Source organism: Mchenga conophoros, linkage group LG3, assembly GCF_057382185.1.
Source record: "Mchenga conophoros isolate Kocher_MC1m ecotype Shallow Benthic linkage group LG3, M_conophoros_male_GT1.1, whole genome shotgun sequence".
In the NCBI taxonomy this organism is placed as follows: Eukaryota; Metazoa; Chordata; class Actinopteri; order Cichliformes; family Cichlidae; genus Mchenga; species Mchenga conophoros.
The window spans coordinates 13,111,455-13,132,753 of NC_140528.1; the positions used below are offsets into that span (position 1 = coordinate 13,111,455).

At 44.0% G+C, this 21,299-nt stretch overlaps 1 protein-coding gene across 1 annotated transcript in view; it reads left to right on the plus strand.

Annotated features, from left to right (window-relative positions):
• The window catches only part of LOC146577310 (uncharacterized), a 38,790-nt gene that overhangs the window by 11,451 nt on the left and 6,040 nt on the right, over window positions 1-21,299 (plus strand). Inside the window, exon 4 of the mRNA XM_085267650.1 lies at window positions 16,999-17,049. Coding sequence (XP_085123776.1) covers window positions 16,999-17,049 — 51 coding nt within the window. The remainder of the gene's footprint in view (window positions 1-16,998; window positions 17,050-21,299) is intronic.

The window sequence follows — 21,299 nt, forward strand, 5'->3', positions numbered from 1 at the left end:
GTGATGCTGTTGGAGAAGCACCTGCCCACCCTCACCACCTGAGTTCTGCCAGTGAGGAAGTCCAACACCCATGCACACAGACGGCTGTTAAGTCCCAGATCCCTGAGCTTTGTGAACAGTCTGCAGGGCACTATTGTGTTAAACGCTGAACTGTAATCAACAAACAGCATTCACACATAGTTACCCTGTTTCTTGTCCACGTGGCTGAGAGTGGTGTGTAGGACGTGGGCGATGGCATTGTAACTCCCTCCAAGTTGAAAAACGAACACAAGGCGTTCTTGATTTACTGGCATTTATTGCACACGGGCGCCACCAACGATGCCACCAGAGATGCTGTAACGATGCCGTGAGAACTGTACAACAACATAAAATAATCAATTTCCACCGTACATTGTTCTCATAGAGAATAAACAATAAAGTACATTATTAAACAACATAAATGCTCACAATTTGACCTTTACAAAATGCTAACATATACACGTGGTTACCATAAATTCGCTCGCTCTATCACAAACAAACATCTTATTTTCTATCACAACATATACAAATTGCATACCTCATTGGCCGCATTAACTTGCAGGGGTTAATGAAAACGCTTCTTGTAGTGTCACTCTTTCCCATAGTCGGACACTCCGTTGCATGCGTCTACATGTCTCTACCACCACCAGAGAGAGACGAAAGCATGCTGCGCTCTACCGAGTGTAGCGTGTACCAGAATATACCGTCGACCTCAAACAACAGACTAAACATTGGTTCCACCCCGGAAACATTCTGTAAACCCTTTTTAAATGTATTTCCAACCAACAACATACATTACATCACACACATATATTAACAATAAAGTATTTCACTTATTCATTGTAACTTGAACCATAAAATTGTCTTAAATTGCATAAGTGCTGCTGACGGCAGCCACACTCCCACCAAATCATTAATGATTTTTCAACTGAACCTCGTTGTAAAGGCAAGTGTATACAGTCCCTTAGTCACATAAATCACAGAGACAAGAATTCTGAACTATTCAGCTTCAAGTAGGGTAACTGTTTTGTGGATAGATCTTTCAAGATACACTGGCTTGTTAACTCTTTTTCCTTGGTCATCCAATGTCGCATCACTGATTAGCAACTCAAGTTTCCTAATGATTCCATCCTCACTAGGGTACACCTTGGTTACCTTGGCCAACTTCCACTCATTTCTGGGTAGACTATTGTCCATCAGCATCACAATGTCGTTGATCTTAGCATTTCTCCGTGCTTTGTACCATTTTCCTCTCTGCTGAAGATTCAGCAAGTATTCCCTTTTCCATCTGGTCCAGAATTCATTAGCCAGGTATTGCACCTTGCGCCATCTCTTGCGAAGATAAAGGTCTTCCTTCACAAACTCACCAGGTGGTGGTAAAACCACTGAAGACTTCATAGTCAGGATGTGATTCGGCGTAAGAGGCTGTGGACCAGTGGGATCGTTCAACAGGTGAGTTGTTAAGGGCCTACTATTTATGATCGCCATGACTTCATACAGGTAGGTACGCAAGGATGAAGTGTCAAGTCTTTTGGATGAATGATCCAGAATGGATGTCAAAACACTTCTAATCGTCCTAATCTGCCTTTCCCAGGCCCCACCCATATGGCTGGCAGATGCCGGGTTCATGACAAACTCACAACCTAGTTGTCTTAGGCTTTCTTGGTCCATTTTCTTTACAGATTCCAAGAACTCTCGTCTTGCTCCAACAAAGTTGGTACCCTGATCGGACCGAAGTTGTCGAACACTTCCTCGTATGGCGATAAAGGTTCGAAGAGCATTAATAAAGGCATCACTGGTCATGTCGTCAAGAAGCTCTATATGCACAGCACGAGAGCACAGACATGTGAATAGCAGACCATAGCGTTTAAGTTCCCTTCTTCCCTCCTTAACGTAAAACGGGCCGAAGCAGTCCATTCCACAATAGGAAAAAGGGGGCGATGCTTCAACTCTCTCACGCGGTAAATCTGCCATTCTTTGTACCTCAGCATTCCTTCTGAATTTCCTACATTTGACACACTTGTAGATTGTAGGAAGACACTGCGTGACTACATCCCAATAGCCAAATGCCATTTGATCGCAGCTCATTCATCGTCATCCCACGTCCCTGGTGATGAACCCTTTGATGGAAGTGTTCAATCAGTAACTTTGATATGTGGGTTTTGTTTGGCAAGATCACTGGATGTTTGATGTGTGGGTGTAAATCTGCATGCTCCAGCCGACCTCCCACTCTTAACACACCCCTTTTATCCAAAAAGGGATTCAGTTTGTGCAGCCTATTTGCACGATCTCTTGTTGTTGTCTGCTTTGCTTTCAGATCTTTGATTTCTTCGGAAAACGGTTCGTTTTGGACAGTAGCTATGATGAAAAGCTCTGCCTCTTTCCTCTCCTCAAGACTGGTGACTTCGTTTGTTCTGCACATCAGACCCTTGAGCTCTTTGACACATCGCATGAGTCGTGCAATTGCTCTAACTAGCTTCGTCCAGTTTGAGAATCTTGAAAAATGATTAAGCAACGAATCTTCTGTGGTCAGTGTCTTATGGACAAAGATCTTGCGAAGTTCTGGGTCTTCAGCTCCCAACTCTCCCACCTTAAGGTCATCAGCGGGAAGTTTATCCCGCCAGATAAAATCTGGACCGGTGAACCAATTGGAAGTGATTAGTCCCTTTGCTGTCAGACCTCGTGATGCATGATCAGCAGGATTGTTCTCAGAAGCCACATATCTCCACTGGTCTGGATCGGAACCTTCTTGGATGCGCTGAATGCGATTTGCCACAAATATGTGAAACCTTCTCGCCTCGTTGTTGATGTATCCAAGAACAACCTTCGAGTCTGTCCAAAGGAATTCTTTGGCTTGAACTTCCAACTCCCTTTTAAGCAGGTCGCTCGTTCGCACGGCAATAACTGCTGCTGATAGCTCAAGCCTGGGTACTGTGGTGACCTTTGTAGGAGTCACCCTGGCTTTGCCAATAACTAGAGAGCAGTGGACTTGGTTTGAAACGCTGATTGCTCTCAAGTAAGAACATTCACCGTACCCTTTAACACTCGCATCTGAGAAATGATGCAGCTCATATCTTTCAACTTTCTCAAAACCTTCTGGGAGATAACAGCGCTAAATTTTGATGTCAGCCAGGTTCTTTAAATCTAAAAGCCAAGACTCCCACCGTGGTTTGAGCTCTTCTGACAGTGGCTCATCCCATCCAACCTTGCCTTGACACATCTGTTGGAGTATTTGCTTTCCAACCAGAACAAATGGTGACACAAAGCCAAGAGGGTCATAGATGGATGCCACAGTTGATAAGACTCCTCTTCTAGAAAGTGGGCGTTCATCCACAATCACTCTGAAATGGAACTGGTCTGCAACAATGCACCATTTGATTCCCAGAGCTCTCTCAATTTGGGACTCACCAAGAACCAAGTCACGATTTCGTACCGAATCTGCACGTTCACTCTCTGGAATGGATGCAAGTACCTCATGATTGTTAGAAATGAATTTGTGAATTCGCAGTTTGCCAGCACTGCAGAGTTGCCTTGCTTCCTTTACCAACTTGATGGCTTCCTCCTTGGTTGCGACACTTGTGAGCCCATCGTCCACGTAAAAGTTTCGTTCAATGAACTGAATGGTCGTTTCACTGTAGTGACCATGTCCTTGGGCAGCAACATGTTTCAACCCAAAGTTTGCACAACCAGGGGAGGAGGCAGCTCCAAATAGGTGCACTCGCATACGATAGACTGATGGTTGAGCCTGGAAGTTTCCATCGTCCCACCAGAGAAATCTCAAGTAGTCCTGGTCCTCCGCTTTGACGTGAAACTGATGGAACATACGCTCGATATCGCACATTATAGCAACTTGTCCCTTGCGAAAGCGGCAGAGAACACCTATCAGGCTGTTCGTTAATTCTGGTCCAGTGAGAAGGTAATCATTTAATGACACGCCTTCAAATCTTGCTGAGCAGTCGAATACAACCTGTATTTTTCCTGGCTTGTGTGGGTGATACACCCCGTGATGAGGAATGTACCATACAGGACTGTTGTTAATTTCTTCCCTTGGGACCTTTTCTGCATCCCCATTTGTTATGATTTCACTCATAAAGGTTGTGTAGTCCTTTTGATATTGTTTGCCCCTTTCAAATCTTCCTTTCAAGCATCGAAGTCTGTGAACTGCACATGCCTTATTGTCTGGGAGATTTGGTCGATCTTTCTTGAAGGGGAGCGGCATTTCACAGTGACCATCCACTTTGATTTTGATTCCTTCTTCCATTATGGTTAGGAAACGCAAGTCTTCCTGAGATAGATTAGCATCCTCTACTCTTCTCTCACTGAAGCCAGACTCAAGCATCCTCAGCACATCTGGTGGTGAAATGAACTCCTTAACTTGGGTTCGACATATGTATTTCACTTCATTTGTGAGCTTCTTAGATGTCTGGAGATGAGGTTTCACTGACTTCATGACAATCTTGTGACTGCTTCCTATAGCATCACCATAGTCGACACATGGGCTAACACAACCGACTATGCTCCATCCAAGATCTGTCCTTTGAGCAAATGGCTCATTGTCTTTACCTGGGACGACCTCTCGGGGCAGCAAAGCCTGAGGACAGTTGTATCCTATGAGAAGCCCTACATCGCACTCAATCAATGGAGCGATGTCCTCTGCAAGATGCTCTAGGTGTGTCCAAGCTCTTGCCGTTCTTGGTGTAGGAATGTGACTTAGATTGGCAGGGATGAACTCTCTTGAATAGGTTACAGGGAGAGAAATCTTCTTTGAAGAGTAGAAACCTCTCACCTGCAGTCCAACTAACCTTTGACTCGGGATGATTGTATTTCTGGATGAAAGTGTGGAGAGTTTTAACTGCACAGCTTCCCCTTTCGTGTCCAGAGCTTCCGCCTTGTCTTGCACAATGAATGTGTTGTCGCTTTGGTTGTCAAGTAGTGCATATACAAGAATTTCATTCTCTGGGTTACTTGATGTAGACAGCCAGACTGGGACAACCGTAGAGGAGTACATGCTGTCCATACCTTGCACTACTCTGTTTGACGTGGCTTCATTTGATGGTTCAGGAGTATGTTTGCTCTCTGTTCCTTCCGTTGACTTAGCAGATTTCGAGTTTTTTACACTCTCCCCACGTTCATTGCTGCTTTTCTCTCTTCTGGTTGCTCTTTCACGGTCTTCATGTAAACATGTTGGGTGTTTTTCCTTACATGTCTCACAAAGACTCCTTCTTTTGCAGGTCCTTGAGAGATGTCCTGGTTGTAGACATCCAAAGCACAATTTCTTTGTCTGAACAAACTTAACACGTTCCTCAACTGGTCTTTCCCTGAATTTCCAGCATGTCTGTATGCCATGATTGCATCTTTCACAAAAAGTGCATTTCTTACGTTCTGCATTCTCTTCAGAGTTGCTCGCAAGCACCTTTGCACCAATGTTTCGTGCCTTTGTTGTCTTTATTTTTTCACCGTCATTAGACTTCAGGGCATGAAGAGAAGTTACTGGATTGCAAGCTATTTTCGCTTCCTTTGCGATGAATTCCACAAACTGACTGAAAGTAGGAAACACCTTACAAGTTTCTTCTATCTCAATCACCTTTCTATTCCAACTGGCCACCAGCCAATCTGGCAGTTTTGTTAGAAGTTTTTGATTTTCATCACAGTCGTTCAATACTTCCAGACCCTTAATCTGGGACATTGCAGCCTGGCAGCCTCTAAGGAAGTCTGAAAAGTCCCTCAGCTCGACGCTGTCTTTGGGTCCGATTTTGGGCCATGCCACGAGCTTATCCTTGAAGGCTTTAGCTATCACGAATGAACTTCCAAACCTTTCTTCCAGGATGTCCCATGCTGAGTTGTAAGCTGCATCCGTTCCTAATAGGAAGTAGCTTTCAATGGCCTTTTTTGCAGGTCCACCAACATATTTACGAAGGTAATAGACTCTTTCTCCTACTGGAATGTTTTTCCTGCCTATCAGGGTTTGAAATGACATCTTCCAATCGCTATACCTTAGTGGATCTCCCATGAAGATAGATGGTTCAGGTGTTGGGAGACGGCTTACATTAATAGACTCTGCTATTGCTTCAGCGAGGACTGTGATACTATCTGCTTGGTGTATCACGGGATGCTCACGTGGACTCCTTATAACTCCTGGAGATCTATGTTGCTGAGCTGCGTGGTTATGAAGTAACTCTGTTATTTCCTCGTCCGAGCTTATATCTTGTTCATAAACTTGGAGCCGTGCCTTTGCCGCACTTAGCTTCTTAACAGTCTGTAAGCGCTCTATTTGTCTGCGTTTCTCTTCCAGTGCTTTCTTTCTCGCCACATTTTCTTCATCTTGTAATGCAATCTTCTTTCGATTTTCTTCTTCAAGACTTTCAAGTTCTTGTTGCTCACATTCTATCTCTTGCAGGACCTTTAGTGCAGCTTGTGTAGCAGCTAGCTCTGCTACGGCCTCTTGTCTCTTAATGGAGGAAAGGCTTGACCTTTGTGACTTTATGCTGGAACTGCTTGCAGAGCTTAGACTTCTTTGAGAGCCCTTACTTGTGCCTTGAGAAGCTGAAGATGAAAACACTGAACTAGACTCAGGCCAGACTAAATCCTCTATCTGAACGTCTTCGTTATCTTTATTCTAAAGATAAGTGGTTGCATTGTCCAAGATTATTTTGGATACCGCGTCACAGGTGTCTGCCCTACGACGGATCTCACTGTCTGGAGAAGAGCATTTACGCAAGTCTTCATATGCGTGTTTCACATCTGCTGATGCACAACTTAACTTACACATCAAATCCTTCACAACCTCAACAGAGGGGGCTCCCTTTATCATTTTCTTGGCTTGCTTGGCGTTTGCTTTCCATTTATCATAAGTTGTAGTGAAACGATGCTGAAGTTTTTTTGACTTATCATCATGCAGTTGCTGAGCCTTTTCAGTAAGCTTTCGAGGTCTTTGACTTCTTCGTGGCTCTTCTTCACGTGACTGCTGTACATTTGTGGCACTACTATCCTCGAGTAAGTCGCCATTCTTAGTTTCATATTCAGTCGTTTGATCCATTCTGCGATGTTTGCCTTATTACTTGAGTCGTATAAATATGGTGGGCTTTGTTCCTAACCCAACAGCACGTACGACACAGCACTTAATTCTACAACACTTCTAGCTTCAAATAACAGAAATAGGTAAAATGACTTCACCTATAAAACATCTTATTAGACAGGACCATGAACTTAGAAAGGAGATATGCAGAACACCAGATTACTTTCAGTTCTTACAATGTTCCTTAAACAGTCGACAAAGTTGACCCACTTCTTAACATTTAACTTGTTTTAAATGCATCACTTAAAGGATCGTCCATGTAAACTTCGATTGTTTGCTGCTTAGGTTAACTGGCGTATGCATAGTCTTATCTGTCTGATGCTAGCGTGTGATGAATTTCTTCTTGCTCAGTGGATGACAGGCACAGCTACTCGTCTCCTCGCCTCATGTCGAGCAGACTGAGTTCTCACTGTAACTCCCTCCAAGTTGAAAAACGAACACAAGGCGTTCTTGATTTACTGGCATTTATTGCACACGGGCGCCACCAACGATGCCACCAGAGATGCTGTAACGATGCCGTGAGAACTGTACAACAACATAAAATAATCAATTTCCACCGTACATTGTTCTCATAGAGAATAAACAATAAAGTACATTATTAAACAACATAAATGCTCACAATTTGACCTTTACAAAATGCTAACATATACACGTGGTTACCATAAATTCGCTCGCTCTATCACAAACAAACATCTTATTTTCTATCACAACATATACAAATTGCATACCTCATTGGCCGCATTAACTTGCAGGGGTTAATGAAAACGCTTCTTGTAGTGTCACTCTTTCCCATAGTCGGACACTCCGTTGCATGCGTCTACATGTCTCTACCACCACCAGAGAGAGACGAAAGCATGCTGCGCTCTACCGAGTGTAGCGTGTACCAGAATATACCGTCGACCTCAAACAACAGACTAAACATTGGTTCCACCCCGGAAACATTCTGTAAACCCTTTTTAAATGTATTTCCAACCAACAACATACATTACATCACACACATATATTAACAATAAAGTATTTCACTTATTCATTGTAACTTGAACCATAAAATTGTCTTAAATTGCATAAGTGCTGCTGACGGCAGCCACAGGCATCCTCTGTGGATCTGTTGGATCTGTAGGCGAACTGCAGCGGATCTGTGGTGTCTGGGATGGAGGAGGAGATGATGTTCTTCAGCAGCCTCTCAAACACCTTCATTACTACCGAGGTCCGTGCAACTGGCCGGTAATCGTTCAGGGATGAGGGTTTGCTGTTCTTGGGCACAGGGATGATGGTGGATCTTTTGAAGCATGTGGGGACCACAGACTTCACCAGGGACACGTTGAAGATGTAAGTGAACACACCTGCTAGCTGGTCAGCACAGCAGCGCAGCAGACGGCCGGTGATGCCGTCTGGCCCCGCCGCTTTCCTTGTGTTCACTCAGTGCCGCTCGGACGTCATGCTCCGCGATGCTGGTCACCGGTCTCCCGCTGATGACGTCACTGTCCTCGGTAGTCAGGCGGTAGATAGCATTAGCCGCCTGGCTAACCTCGAAACGGGCGTAGAACCGATTCAGCTCGTTGGTGAATGCAGAGTCAGCGTTGATCGGCGCAGTGTCCCTGGCTTTGTAGTCCGTAATGGTGCATAGTCCGTGCCACATACTCCCTGGTGGAAGCGGGACTCCACACGTTCCCGGTACCGGCGTTTGGCATCTCTCACCGCGCGCCGCACGCCGTATGAGGCCGCTTTGTAGGCGCTCATATCGCCAGTGGCGAGACCCGCGTTCTAGGAGGCGGTCCTGGCGTTTACTGCAGTGCGGATCGATCTGTCCATCCACGGTTTCTGGTTTGGGAATGTGGTGACTCTCACAGTGGGGATAATCTCCTCCGCTAGCATATTGACGAAGCATACTGCTACTTCCGTAAACTCGTTGATGTCGACTGCGCATGCTCTGAACATGTCCCAGTCGACGTCGTTGAGTGCGTCCTGTAGCGTAGCTTCTGATTGGGCAGTCCACCGTTTCACCTCCCTCGTGGTCACGTCTTCCCTCCGTATGCTTTGTTTATACTGGGGAATGAGGAAGATGGCGTTGTGGTCAGACTTCCCAAAAGCCGGGTGTGAGACAGCTTTGTAGCCCTGCTTGTATGGCGTGTAGCAGTGATCCAAAATCCGATCCCCTCTCGTTGGACACGAGACATGCTGGTAAAAGTTTGGCATGACTTGTCTGAGGTTCGCTTTGTTAAAGTCTCCTGCTACAATGAGGGCTGCGCTCGGGTCCTTGTTTTGAAGCGAGCTTAGCACATCATGTAATTCGGACAAAGCCATACCTGTGTCCGCTTGGAGTGGGATGTAGACCGCCGTGGCGATGACCGAGGTGAACTCACGGGGCAGATAGAAAGGGCGGCACTTAATGCTCAGGAACTCCAGATGTGGCGAGCAGCCGCTGGAGAGAGTAGAAATGCTCCTGGCATCACACCACTTTCTGTTTACCATGAAACACACTCCTCCACCTTTGGTTTTGTTCGACTCTGCCGTTCTGTCCGCGCGGAGCACTTAGAATGAATCCGACTGAGTTACGGCCTGGTCCGGCACGGTGGGGGTCAGCCATGTCTCCGTGAAGCACAGAATGTTGCAGTCCCTCATGTCACGTTGGAAGGTGACCCTTGCTCTTAGGTCATCGAGCTTGTTCTCCATGGATTGTACATTGGCCAGTAGGATACTGGGCAGTGGTGCGCGATGCGCCTGCTGTCTCAGTCTGTTCCTAATACCAGCGCGTTTTCCCCGGCGCTTCTTTGTTCTGCGCCTCGGATGAGCGGCCCGTCCTTTGTTGTTCTCCGCGCCGCGTAGAATCTCTGGCGGCCAGGAAGGGTCAGGTTTAAAAGTGTCCAAGATTAGATGTGCAACCTTGGCACCGATGTTTACAAGTGATCCGCTGTCGTATACTATAAGACTAGAGGATTTTGGGATGTAAACCAGAGCAAAAAATAAGTAAAAAACAAGAAAAGTGGATAAGTGGGAGTGAGAGGGAGAGATGCCAGTAAATGATTTCAAGGATAAATTTCAGAAAATCAGAGCTAAGAAACCAAAGCAAGTGGGGAACTAAAAACATGTGGACAGACTCATAATTAGGCCAAAGACACATTAAAGCAATTATTACAGGTTTAGAAACAGGGATGGATATGAAGGAGCTTAGCATGAATTTGCATTGAGGAAAGAATAGCAACGAGCATCAGAGGAAACAGTTAGGAAAACTAAGAGGATGTACTGGCAGGAATACTGCAGTACTTTAGGAAGAACTACACCAGTTCAGAATGTGTGGAGTACTGTTAAGAACATGAATGCAGACAGGAAACAACAGCAGTTTTTGTAAAGTAAATTCAAACTCCTTCATTAAATGCAGCTGGTTGAGTGAAAACAATGGAGAATGATTGTGTTACGTTGTTTATTCTCTATAGAAATGGAGCAGCAGGAGTGCATGCATAGCTGGACGTGGGCTGTATATACATGCGTGTATCTGTGTTGTCTGTGAGCAGAGAAAACAAAGCGCTGGAAATGTCCAGTGTATCATAAGCCAGCCAGTACTGTTACTGCAATTCACTTCTTCACCAGAAAGTGTCACCATCAGGCTTCAACAGCAGTTTCCAGTATTAATAGTGTTAATGAGCTACAGGTAGTATGGATGGGAAAATGTAGAGATGCTGGGCAAACAATATGATCAAATCCACAGTGGGAATAATTGAAGTGATGACGGCAGGTGTAGAGAACAAAAATGAATCATATTGAAATGTTAAATCAGGAAAATCCTGGAGAAGAGGATAGTTCTAATGTTCAGTTTGTAATGTTGAATTCAACACAGCTCTTAAATGCATAAAAATGACTTCACCTGACGTCAGACTGAACAATCGGATTAGCTACTGATATTGATTTAACCCTTTAAGACCTACCATAGAACCAAGTCCGCCAGAGCTTATATTATATTTTTACATGCTGTAGAGCCATTTTTGGGAGCATTTCAAGTTACTATACATCAATACAACCATTACAGACTAAATTTTAATAATATGTATGTATTAAGTACATAGTAATTACATAAATTGCAAAAAAGTGCAATAAACTACAAAAAAATTGAAAATCGTTTTTGTTTTTTTAACATATATTTCTAGTTAGAAAAATTTAAGAGGCTTATCCCTCAAAACTGTAAATACAAAAAAGTTGCACAAAATAGTTTCCCACCACAGGAAATTTATTTTGAGTGCCTTCATAGTTTTATTTTTGAAATACACCAATTTTTATATACTGCAGGAAAAACAAAAATGAATATTATACTGCAAATTTGCAAAATAACAGCATATGCATCAAAATAAACTATTTCCAGCAGTGCAATATGAGTCCTAAGCATATGTGGAAGGAAACTGTAACCTAGGACAAGCTGATGGCATAAGATGTAAGTACAACTCCTCAGGTTTCATATGCAAAAAAAATTATTGCGCTAGCTCACGTGATTACAGTGCTACCGGGATTTAAAAATAGTTGCACAAAACGGAGTGTGCCCACTCTGACCAGTTTTAAAGGGTTAAAGCAAGAAAATATGGTATTAGCATTAGCTGCCAATTCCTATTCACCTAAACTTAGCATTACCTGCTAATGGCAGTCTACTTAGCATTAACTCTTCACTAATGTAATGCTAATTCACATCAAATTATCTTTAGCTTTAGCATTAGCGGCTAGCTTCAGCCTACCTAGCACTAGCTGCTCACATTGTTAAAAGGGAAGAGAAAACGATATTAGCATTAGCTTGTAATAATTATTCACCCCTAATTAGAATTAGCCACTAATGGCAGCATACTTAGCATTAACTCCTCACATCGTCATAATACAAATGATACTAACTTGCATTAAATTAGACTGCTGTTATTAGCTAATGCTATTTAGCAGTAGCTGCTCACATTGCTATAAAGCAAAGGAAAACGATATGAGCATTAGGTTCTAATGCGTATTTGCCTTAAATTAGACGTAGGTGCTAATGGCGGACTACTTAGCATTAGCAGCTCAGATGTTGTAATGCTAGGAAAAAGAGTGTTAGCATTAGCCGTTCACATTGTTATAAAGTTAAGGGAAATAGTGTTAGCATTAGCTACTCACATTGTTTAAAAAGTGTTAGCATTAGTGCATAATGCTAATTCACATCAAATTAGCATTAGTTAATAACGGCAGCCTATTTAGCATTAGCAGATAATGTCGACCTTGGCCCACTGGAAAAGTTCAGAACTAAAGATTTAGGAGTGTTTCTCGATAGCTCTTTCTCGTTTGAGAAACAAATAAATTCTGTTATTAAAACCAGCTGTAAGGTTTATATTGTTGATTGTCATTTATGCTTAGAAATATTTACTCATATATGCTTAGAGTTGTATAATCGATTGCATGATGATAGAGGTTTGATCCTGAGTAGTCTGTAAAGACTCTGTGTGCCTTCCAGAGTGCTCTGGCATGCACACACCACTTGGGGCCATGAGAGAGGTCGTACCCTCTCTTACTGATTTATGGTGTAGGACAGGGGTCTCAAACTCAATTTAGCTGGGGGCCACTGCAGGCAGAGTCTGGGTGAGGCTGGGCCGCATTAGGTTTTCCACAAGAAAAGCATGGTTGAAAAATTCCAATCTTCTCAAATCTCTTTATTTTTATTTTTTAATACAAAATATGAAAAATAAATAAACAAATTAAGAATGAATAAGAAAATAAATCAATCTGTAATACATAAATAAAATAATAATAAGATATTTTTAGTCAGTGAACTTGTGTGTTTCTTTCAGTCTTCTATATCTGCTGTGTTTAGATTGAAATGTCTGTATTAACAGTTCTATAACCTTCTTCTGAACATGAATGGAACACTGCAGAAAATGAACTGTTCTTCTGAACATGGCTTCTCTTGCCTACTCCTTGCTGCTAGAGACCTGGCAGCGTTTCCTCTCGCATAGCCGAGCCAGATTTGGCCTGAGGGAGGAAGCAGTTGCGACCCTCAGTATGTCTTGAAGATGATCATCCGTAAGTCTGGACCTGTACTTGGACTTATTGAAGTTCAAAGTGGAGAAAAGCTTTTGGCACAAGTATGTGCTACCAAAAAGGCACATGGTCCACTTGAACATTCGGGAAAGCCGAGGGAAACTAGGGCTCAATTCTCTCAAAGATTGTCCAAGCTTGTCTGCTTTTCCACTCACCTCCCTGAACTTTGCTTTGAGTTCAGAGTTGCACTGCAGCTCAATGAGCTCCATTTGAAGCACAGAAGGGGCATCTTGCACATCAAAGGAGAAGGGGTCCGCAAAAATGTGAAAGGTGGCTCTGTGTGTCTTGAAGTCAGCAAATCTGGGATCAAATTCCTCCTGTAGCCTCAAAATGACATCAACATACTCGTCAGCACTGAATGGTGTGCCTGCATCCACGAGAGCCTTGCATGCTGGGAAATGGCAAAGGTTTGTCTGAGAGAGCTGAGCTTTCCAGAGCGCCAGTTTTGTGGAGAATGCTCTCACGTTGTCATAGGCAGCACTGACAAGTTGCCCCTGGCCTTGTAACGTCTTGTTCAGTACATTAAGCTCATGTGTCATATCAACAAGAAAAGCTGAGTCCATGAGCCATTTGGGATCAGTTAGCACAGGAACACTAACTCCATCCTTCTCCATGAAGGCTTCACTTCTGCTCTCAACTCAAAAAGTCTCTTTAATACATTTCCCCTGCTGAGCCAACGTACCTCAGTGAAGTCGAGCACATCCCCATATTCTGACTCCATTTCCTCTAAAAAAGCACAGAACCTTCGGTGCTTTAAGCCCCTGGATCTGATTTGGTTGATGCATTTCACAACAATAGACATCACATTGTCAAACTTCAGGCATTTGCTGCAAAGGACCTGCTGATGGATGATGCAGTGCAGAGCAATGGCCTCCTCCACGCCTTCCTCTTCCAGTTTGTTTTGTGCCACCAGTCCATTTTCCCTCCCTGTCATTGATGGCGCTCCATCTGTTGTTATTCCAACAAACCTCTTCCATGGTAAACCAACATTCTCAATGGCATCACACAGCTTGTAAATATCTGCTGAGCGGTGGTCTGGCCATGCATTGGAATTACTGTGAGCAGCTCCTCCATCACTTCAAAACTGTCATCAACACCACGGACATACATTGGGAGCTGGGCAGTGTCGGTGATGTCTGTGGTCTCATCAAGAGCGACTGAGTATACACTGAAACATTTGGCTTTCTCACACAGTTGGTCATAAATGTCACTTGACAGGTCAGAAATGCGATCTGCTGCGGTGTTGGCAGAAAGGCTGATGTTGCTAAACTGACCTTTCTTTCCCGGACAGACTATATTTGCAGCCTGCAATATGCACTTTTAGACAAATGCACCTTCTGTGAATGGCTTCCCTGCTTTAGCAATCATCTCACTAACCACGTGGCTCCGACTGCTGCATTATTCTCTTTGGTTGCTTTCTTGGAGAAATCTTGCTGCCTCAGTAGATCTGTTTTAAGACTGGCAACCCGGTTCGCTCTCTCGTCTCCCTGGTATTCTGCATCCAGCTCAGCATGTCTAGTTGTGTAATGACGTTTCAAATTGTATTCCTTGTGCAGCGCAACTTTCTCTGTGCAAATAAGACGGGTCGGGGTGCCCCTGTGCTCAACAAAGAAATATTGCATTTCCCACTTTTCCTGAAATTGTCGGTGCTCATCACCAACCTTTCTCTTCACCGCAGGCTTTGAAAAAGACATGTTTGGGGCTATGTGACATTTATAATTCTACTTGGTGTCACTGTCGCATTGAAGTTTCAATCAAGCGTTTAGCCGACGGACGGGGAACGTCTCAACGCGTAGAGAACGTCATCTCTGCTTCTTTTTCTTGCAACCGTAGCACGGCGATCGGCAGATAAAAAGCCGGTAGCAGTCTCCTTTGTTTTTACGCTCGATGTTCATGTCTTTTATGACGACACGAACACCGTGGCGTTTGCAGATGGTAGAAAGTGCAGGGATAGCGAGCGCAAAAAAGGCGACTGCTCAGGGCGCCGGGCTGTTGTTACAGGAGAAAGAAGCGGAAATGACACTGTGACATATAACAAATAACATCAGCTGTTTCTGATGTTAGTTGTTTTGACTGCTTTTACATTATAATGAAATATATGTAATGTTCATGTTTGCTGCAATGCAAACGCAGTGATGCAAATAAAAACATGGAGCCACAAATTACGGTGCGACCCTATAATTAGTCCGGGTTACCGGGGACTGTTGTTGCCGATGAACAGGTGTCGCTATGTGACTGCAGACTAAATTGGGCTGCATTGAGTTCATGACTTTTCTTTTATCCCGCCGCCTACGCATCACTGTGAGAGTTAATATGAGATCTCTCTCTGTGGAAAAATAACTTTAAATCCCACTGACGTGTGTATAAATCTATATACGTATAATGTCCCGCTGGGCAGCAACTTAAAAAAACAACTTTTTTTGAAGTGTTGTGAACGCAGCACGCTGGGGCGAATGTCGGCGTTTGCCCAATAGAAAGGAGGAAGCCAGCCAGGCACAGGAAAGAAAGAAACACTCCAGGGCAACGCTGCTGGAACTTTGACTCATTGAGAAATGTTTCCCTGCTTGCATCAAGCCCGGCTGGTGTCCCCTGAGATCCATATCCCACCCTGATTGGTGGGTTAATTCAGCTCCGCCCACAACACTGTAAAGTGTCATACATTATCAAACTAACATTACATTTTCATATTAAGGTGGGGCCAAAAACTATCGTCCTGCGGGCCGCAATTGGCCCGCGGGCCGCGAGTTTGAGACCCCTGGTGTAGGAGGACACCTACTCTGTGTCTGGTTAAGTATAAGAGCCCTTTGTTAGGGGGACCGCTGGACTCTTAGCACCAGCTTTGGGGTCACAGGGTCACATCTGGAACACACACACACACACACACACACACACACACACACAGACACACACACACACACACAGACACACAGACACAGACACACACACACACAGACACACACACACAGACACACGCACACACAGACACACGCACACACACACAGACACACACACACACAGACACACACACACACAGACACACACACACACACACACACACACACACACACACACACACACAGACACACACACACACACACACACACACACACACACACACACACACACACACACACTATGCACAGACTGGTACTCTTTGTTCATACCTGTGTAAGACGTCATAATGAACTTGTGCATATTCATGTAAGCTCAATAAAGAGCAGTGTTACGAGGGAGCAGACGAGAGCGACTGAGGTCAAGTGAAGGAACGGCGCTGTCACAGTTCTCTCCCTCATCAATTGTCTGGTTCCAGCGGTGGGTCTGTGCTAGACGACCCATCACCAGCTTTTTCCACTGGTTACCAGTACGTGGTAGAATCCACTTCCAGATCTGGTTGTCTTTAAATCTGTGAATGGATTGGCTCCATCTTATCTCTCTTTAACAAAAGAATCCAAGTGGAGCCCTCAGGTCTGCAGATAAGCAGCTTCTGACCAGAACTAGACGTAAAAACAGAGGTGAGCTTTATCGATGGCTGCAGCCAAACTCTGGAACAGTCGCCCTTCACATCAGGTCGTCACCAACACTGGACATTTTTAAAAGCCGGTTGGAAACACATTTGTACTCTGTAGCTTTCAATCCTGACCAGTCTTTATAGTCATTACTGTGTATGTTTCCTATTTTCTCTCTACTCTGTGCAGCACTTTGGCTCAAGCTGTTTTTAAATGTGCTGATAAATAAATGTAGATTTCTTTGAATAAAACAGTGGAGCCGAGCTTTGAGCTCAGTGTGTAACAGTGTGTGTGTGAGAGCCATGTAATGTCCATGTGTGCATGCTGACTGTGCTGCTCTGACCCCCCTCCTCCTTTCAGGGTGGAGCCTGCTGGAGTCCGATGGTTGAGACCAGGTCTGAGGAAGTGTAAGTGTGTTTTTAATGGGATTCATGAAAACAAAGCAGCACACATTCAACCATCTTCATCATGTCAGGAGTCATCATCAAAGTGTCAATCAATGAACAGATGATGGATCAATAACTGCAGCTGGATTGTGTTTGTTCTCTCCATCAGATTCCTGTCAACTCACAATCGACACAAACACAGTGAACACAAAGCTCCAACTGTCTGACAACAACAGGAAGGTGACACGTGTGGAGGAGGTTCAGTCATATCCTGATCATCCAGACAGATTTGATTACTGGAAACAGCTGCTGTGTAGAAATGGTCTGACTGGTCGCTGTTACTGGGAGGTCGAGTGGAGAGGAGGCGTTTATATATCAGTGAGTTACAGAAGCATCAGAAGGAAAGGAGGCAGTGATGACTGTGTGTTTGGACGCAATGATCAGTCCTGGAGTCTGATCTGCTCTGATGATGGTCCTCAGTCTGTCAGGCACAATAACAGTCAAACATCCATCTCCTCCTCCTCCTCTGTCTCTAACAGAGCAGCAGTGTATGTGGACTGTCCTGCTGGCACTCTGTCCTTCTACAGAGTCTCCTCTGACACTCTGATCCACCTCCACACCTTCAACACCACATTCACTCAAACTCTTTATCCTGGGTTTAGAGTCTGGTCTCGTGGTGGCTCAGTGTCCCTGTGCTGAGTGGAGTGTAAAGAGTGTCTCCTGTTACAGAAACACTCTGACTGTTGAACAGATAGTTCAGTCTGTACATGTCTGTCTCTTTCACTCACAAACACGTTTTCAGATTCATGGATTCAATCAGTTGATGTTTGAAACTCTTCTAAATGATTCCTTGTAAACTTCTTCAGTCACAAACAAACAGGAAGTGATGTCACATGTGTTCCTGTCCACACAGCAGAATGAGTCTATTGCTGACAGTGATGTACAAACAGAGTGAGCATTTCTGAGGCCCAAAATAAACTGAGTAGTTCACTGAATGAACAATGGACTGTGAGCTCAGTTCCTTCATCATTAGTATGGATTATATATGTATATGTATTATATTAGTATCATATATATCAGGTGCTGCTGCTTTCAGTCATTGTGCAAATGTGCTGTTTGTAAGGTTGTAAAGCTGCAGTCAGCTGAGACTGAAGAAGTCACCTGATCAGTGAGCAAACGTTTCTGAAAACGTCCAGATGAACAGAATCAACCTTTTGGGATCAGCCAGCAATGCAGCATCATTGTTGTTCAGCTTCAGAGGTTTGCAGGAATGAACTGATGACCAGAAACAGCTGCAAAGTCCAAGAAAATACCAGCTGGAGTTCAGCTGCATTTGAAGAAGTCAAAGAAAAGTAAGGATGGCAAAGGGCGACGTTTTCTTCCAAAGAGCTGCAAACATGGTCGACGCCTCATTAGAAGAATCATCTGGACATTTGTGAGGAACTCTAACCAAGAAAGCAACGTCACACAGATCCAACAGACAGTTTCCATGACTGCAAGTGTTGAGTGGAAAAATGCTACATTGCATTATTGCATCCTCTCACCACAGGAGGCGCTGTTGGCACCACTGATTGCTGATCAGCTGTTCTCTGATGATCTGATTGATACTGTGAATAACGGGACTCACTGAACTCTGTGACACAGTGAAGATTACGGAGTTTAACTTCACCCTTTAAGACTGACCACAGAACCAAGTCCGCCAGAGCTTTTGTTATATTTTTACATGCTGTGGAGCCATTTGTGGGAGCATTTCAAGTTGCTATACATCAATACAACTGTTATAGCCCTAATTTTAATAATATGTATGCATTAAGTCCATAGTAACTACATAAACTGCAAAAAAAACCTCTGCTCATCCATCTCTGTGTGTATCAGGATACATTTGGTTCATAATACACAGAAAAATCAGAGTTATTACCTGTAATAAATGTGAAAGATTCCTGCAGTGATAACCAGGCAGGACTGAAACACATCCAAGCTGTCACCACGGTAACAGCACCGCCCATCCACAGGTGAGGGGAGGAGCAAAAAGAGGGACTTTGACCATTTTATACTAAAAACACTCAACTAATGTTTCTAATATGAAACAAATAAGCCCACATTAATGTGAGCGTTTATTAAATAATAATAATGATGATTTCCTCCTGATCTCATTTCCACAGCAGAGAAAACTGTGGTGTATATTGAGGTGGAGGGTGTGGTCTGTGGCTCAGGTGTAGAGTGAGGGTGGGGTGCACCACAGCAGCATGCTGGGACTGCTGAGGGTGGAGGAGGGAGTGATGATGACATCAGAGCTGCAGCACAGAGACCAGTGAACACACAGTCTGTTCATCTTTGCATAGATACAATATACAGCACAATATTGAATGACAGACACGCTGTGGGAGCTTCCACAGATACACTGACGTCAGCATCCAGAGTCCTCCTGCTGCTCCCCCCTCAGAGCCCCGTGATCAGCACCAACACATTCAGTTAGATGACAGAGTCCAGCTGCAGCTAGAATCAGCTCCCCTCTGTGAACAACAGCACAGCGTCAGTGTTTCACACTCAGTGAAAGGAGGAAACAGCAGAAGAACACCATGTGTGCTACGTTTCCCAGGACACACTACAAACTGCACAAATACAGAGCAGCACGTGGAAGGACCTGGAGCTGCATTTACAGAGCTGCAGACAGCGTGATGTCCTGTATGGACAGGTGGAAGGAACCAAGTCCTCAGCTGGAACACTCGTGTTTGTCCACAGACAGGAAACACAGCAGGAAACTTCCTCACAGAAGTGCAGCTCATGGATAACACACTTCCTGTCAGTCAGAATGAGGCTGCAGCCAAACACAGAAAGGTGTTTTTGTCCAGATGAGCCCAGAGAAGAAACACGAGTGTTCACAGACATCAGAAGCTCAGAGAGGTGAAACATGAGGTTGGAGTCCTCGTCAGCATCCAGAAGAGCTGCTGTGAAACCCTGAGTACTCATGACAGACTCTGATGGCACAAACACATCATGATTCAAACAGAAAGACAAACATGGAGCTCCTGATCCTCCTGCATGAGAACAAGCTGACATGAGCGCTGTGTCTGAGAGTGTCTCCCTGTCACAGTGACAATAACACAGCTGCTGCTCACAGTCATTAAACTGACCTGAGGTCAGCTGTGCTCCTTACATATGAACCATGTGACCTCACATCAGTGCTGTGGATGACTGTAGTCATAGAAGAGTAGAGCTGTAGCAGGTGGTGTGAGGAGGAGGTGGTGTATTCTAGTTAACGCAGTACTGAAACACTCCAGCAGAGGGCGCTGTTAAGTCCTTATTGTAACACAGTTACTGTGTGCAGTTAGACTTCATACATAATCTGCACTTATTTCCATCAGACATGCTGTCAGTAAATGATTGGTTTCTATTGATTCTACTTCCTGTTGACTCGTTTGATGACAGTGAAACAATCACAGCTGATTGTGTGATGATGTAAACTGTCACTGTTACATTCAGTGTGTGTGACATAATGTTAGTGCAGGCTGATAACAGCCTGGTTCTGTTAGAAACACATGAACGTGTCCATAGATCAGTGTGTGTTTAACATGAGAGCTTCAGCCCTGCTGATGTGTTAAATAAAGACATGCAGGAAAACTGATGAGACTCTGAAATAACTCTTTATATTTACAATGTAACTCTGCATCAAAAGAACAACAAAGGATCCCAGACAGGTTTCTGTGAACAAAGACCATTCTGATGTTTCTGTGTTTCTAACACTTTGACATTATTAGTAAACAGACTGCAGTGAGCAGCATTTATAAAGAGCTTCTATATAAAGATATGACAGCTGTTTGACAAGTTTATCACTCTGTGTTTGGACCTGATCAGTCCAGCTGTTTACTTGAAACATGTTCATTTACCTGTTCTGTTATATTCATGTTCTTGTCTCTGTTGAAAACACATTTTAATGTCCCTCAGATTTTTCTCCCAGATGAATAAATATAAAAATGACACAAACTGACTGCAGCTACTTTTTGTCCTTTCTGTCAAAAACCTTCATGTGACTCATGAGAGACACGTTTCAGCTGTTTGTGACAGATCAGAGGCCAACAAGTCATTTATAACACTTTCCATCATTGTTTAAAGTTCTCAGTGTTTCTGTGTTGCTGCGTATAGGATCTCCCAGCATCATCACTGTGCTGTCCAATCATTGTGTGCGAGGTTACCCTTATAGTGCGATGTGTGTTTGCACAAAGAGAAGCATGTGTGTCAAATATAAATAAGCACAGAACAGAAACAGCTGCTCGT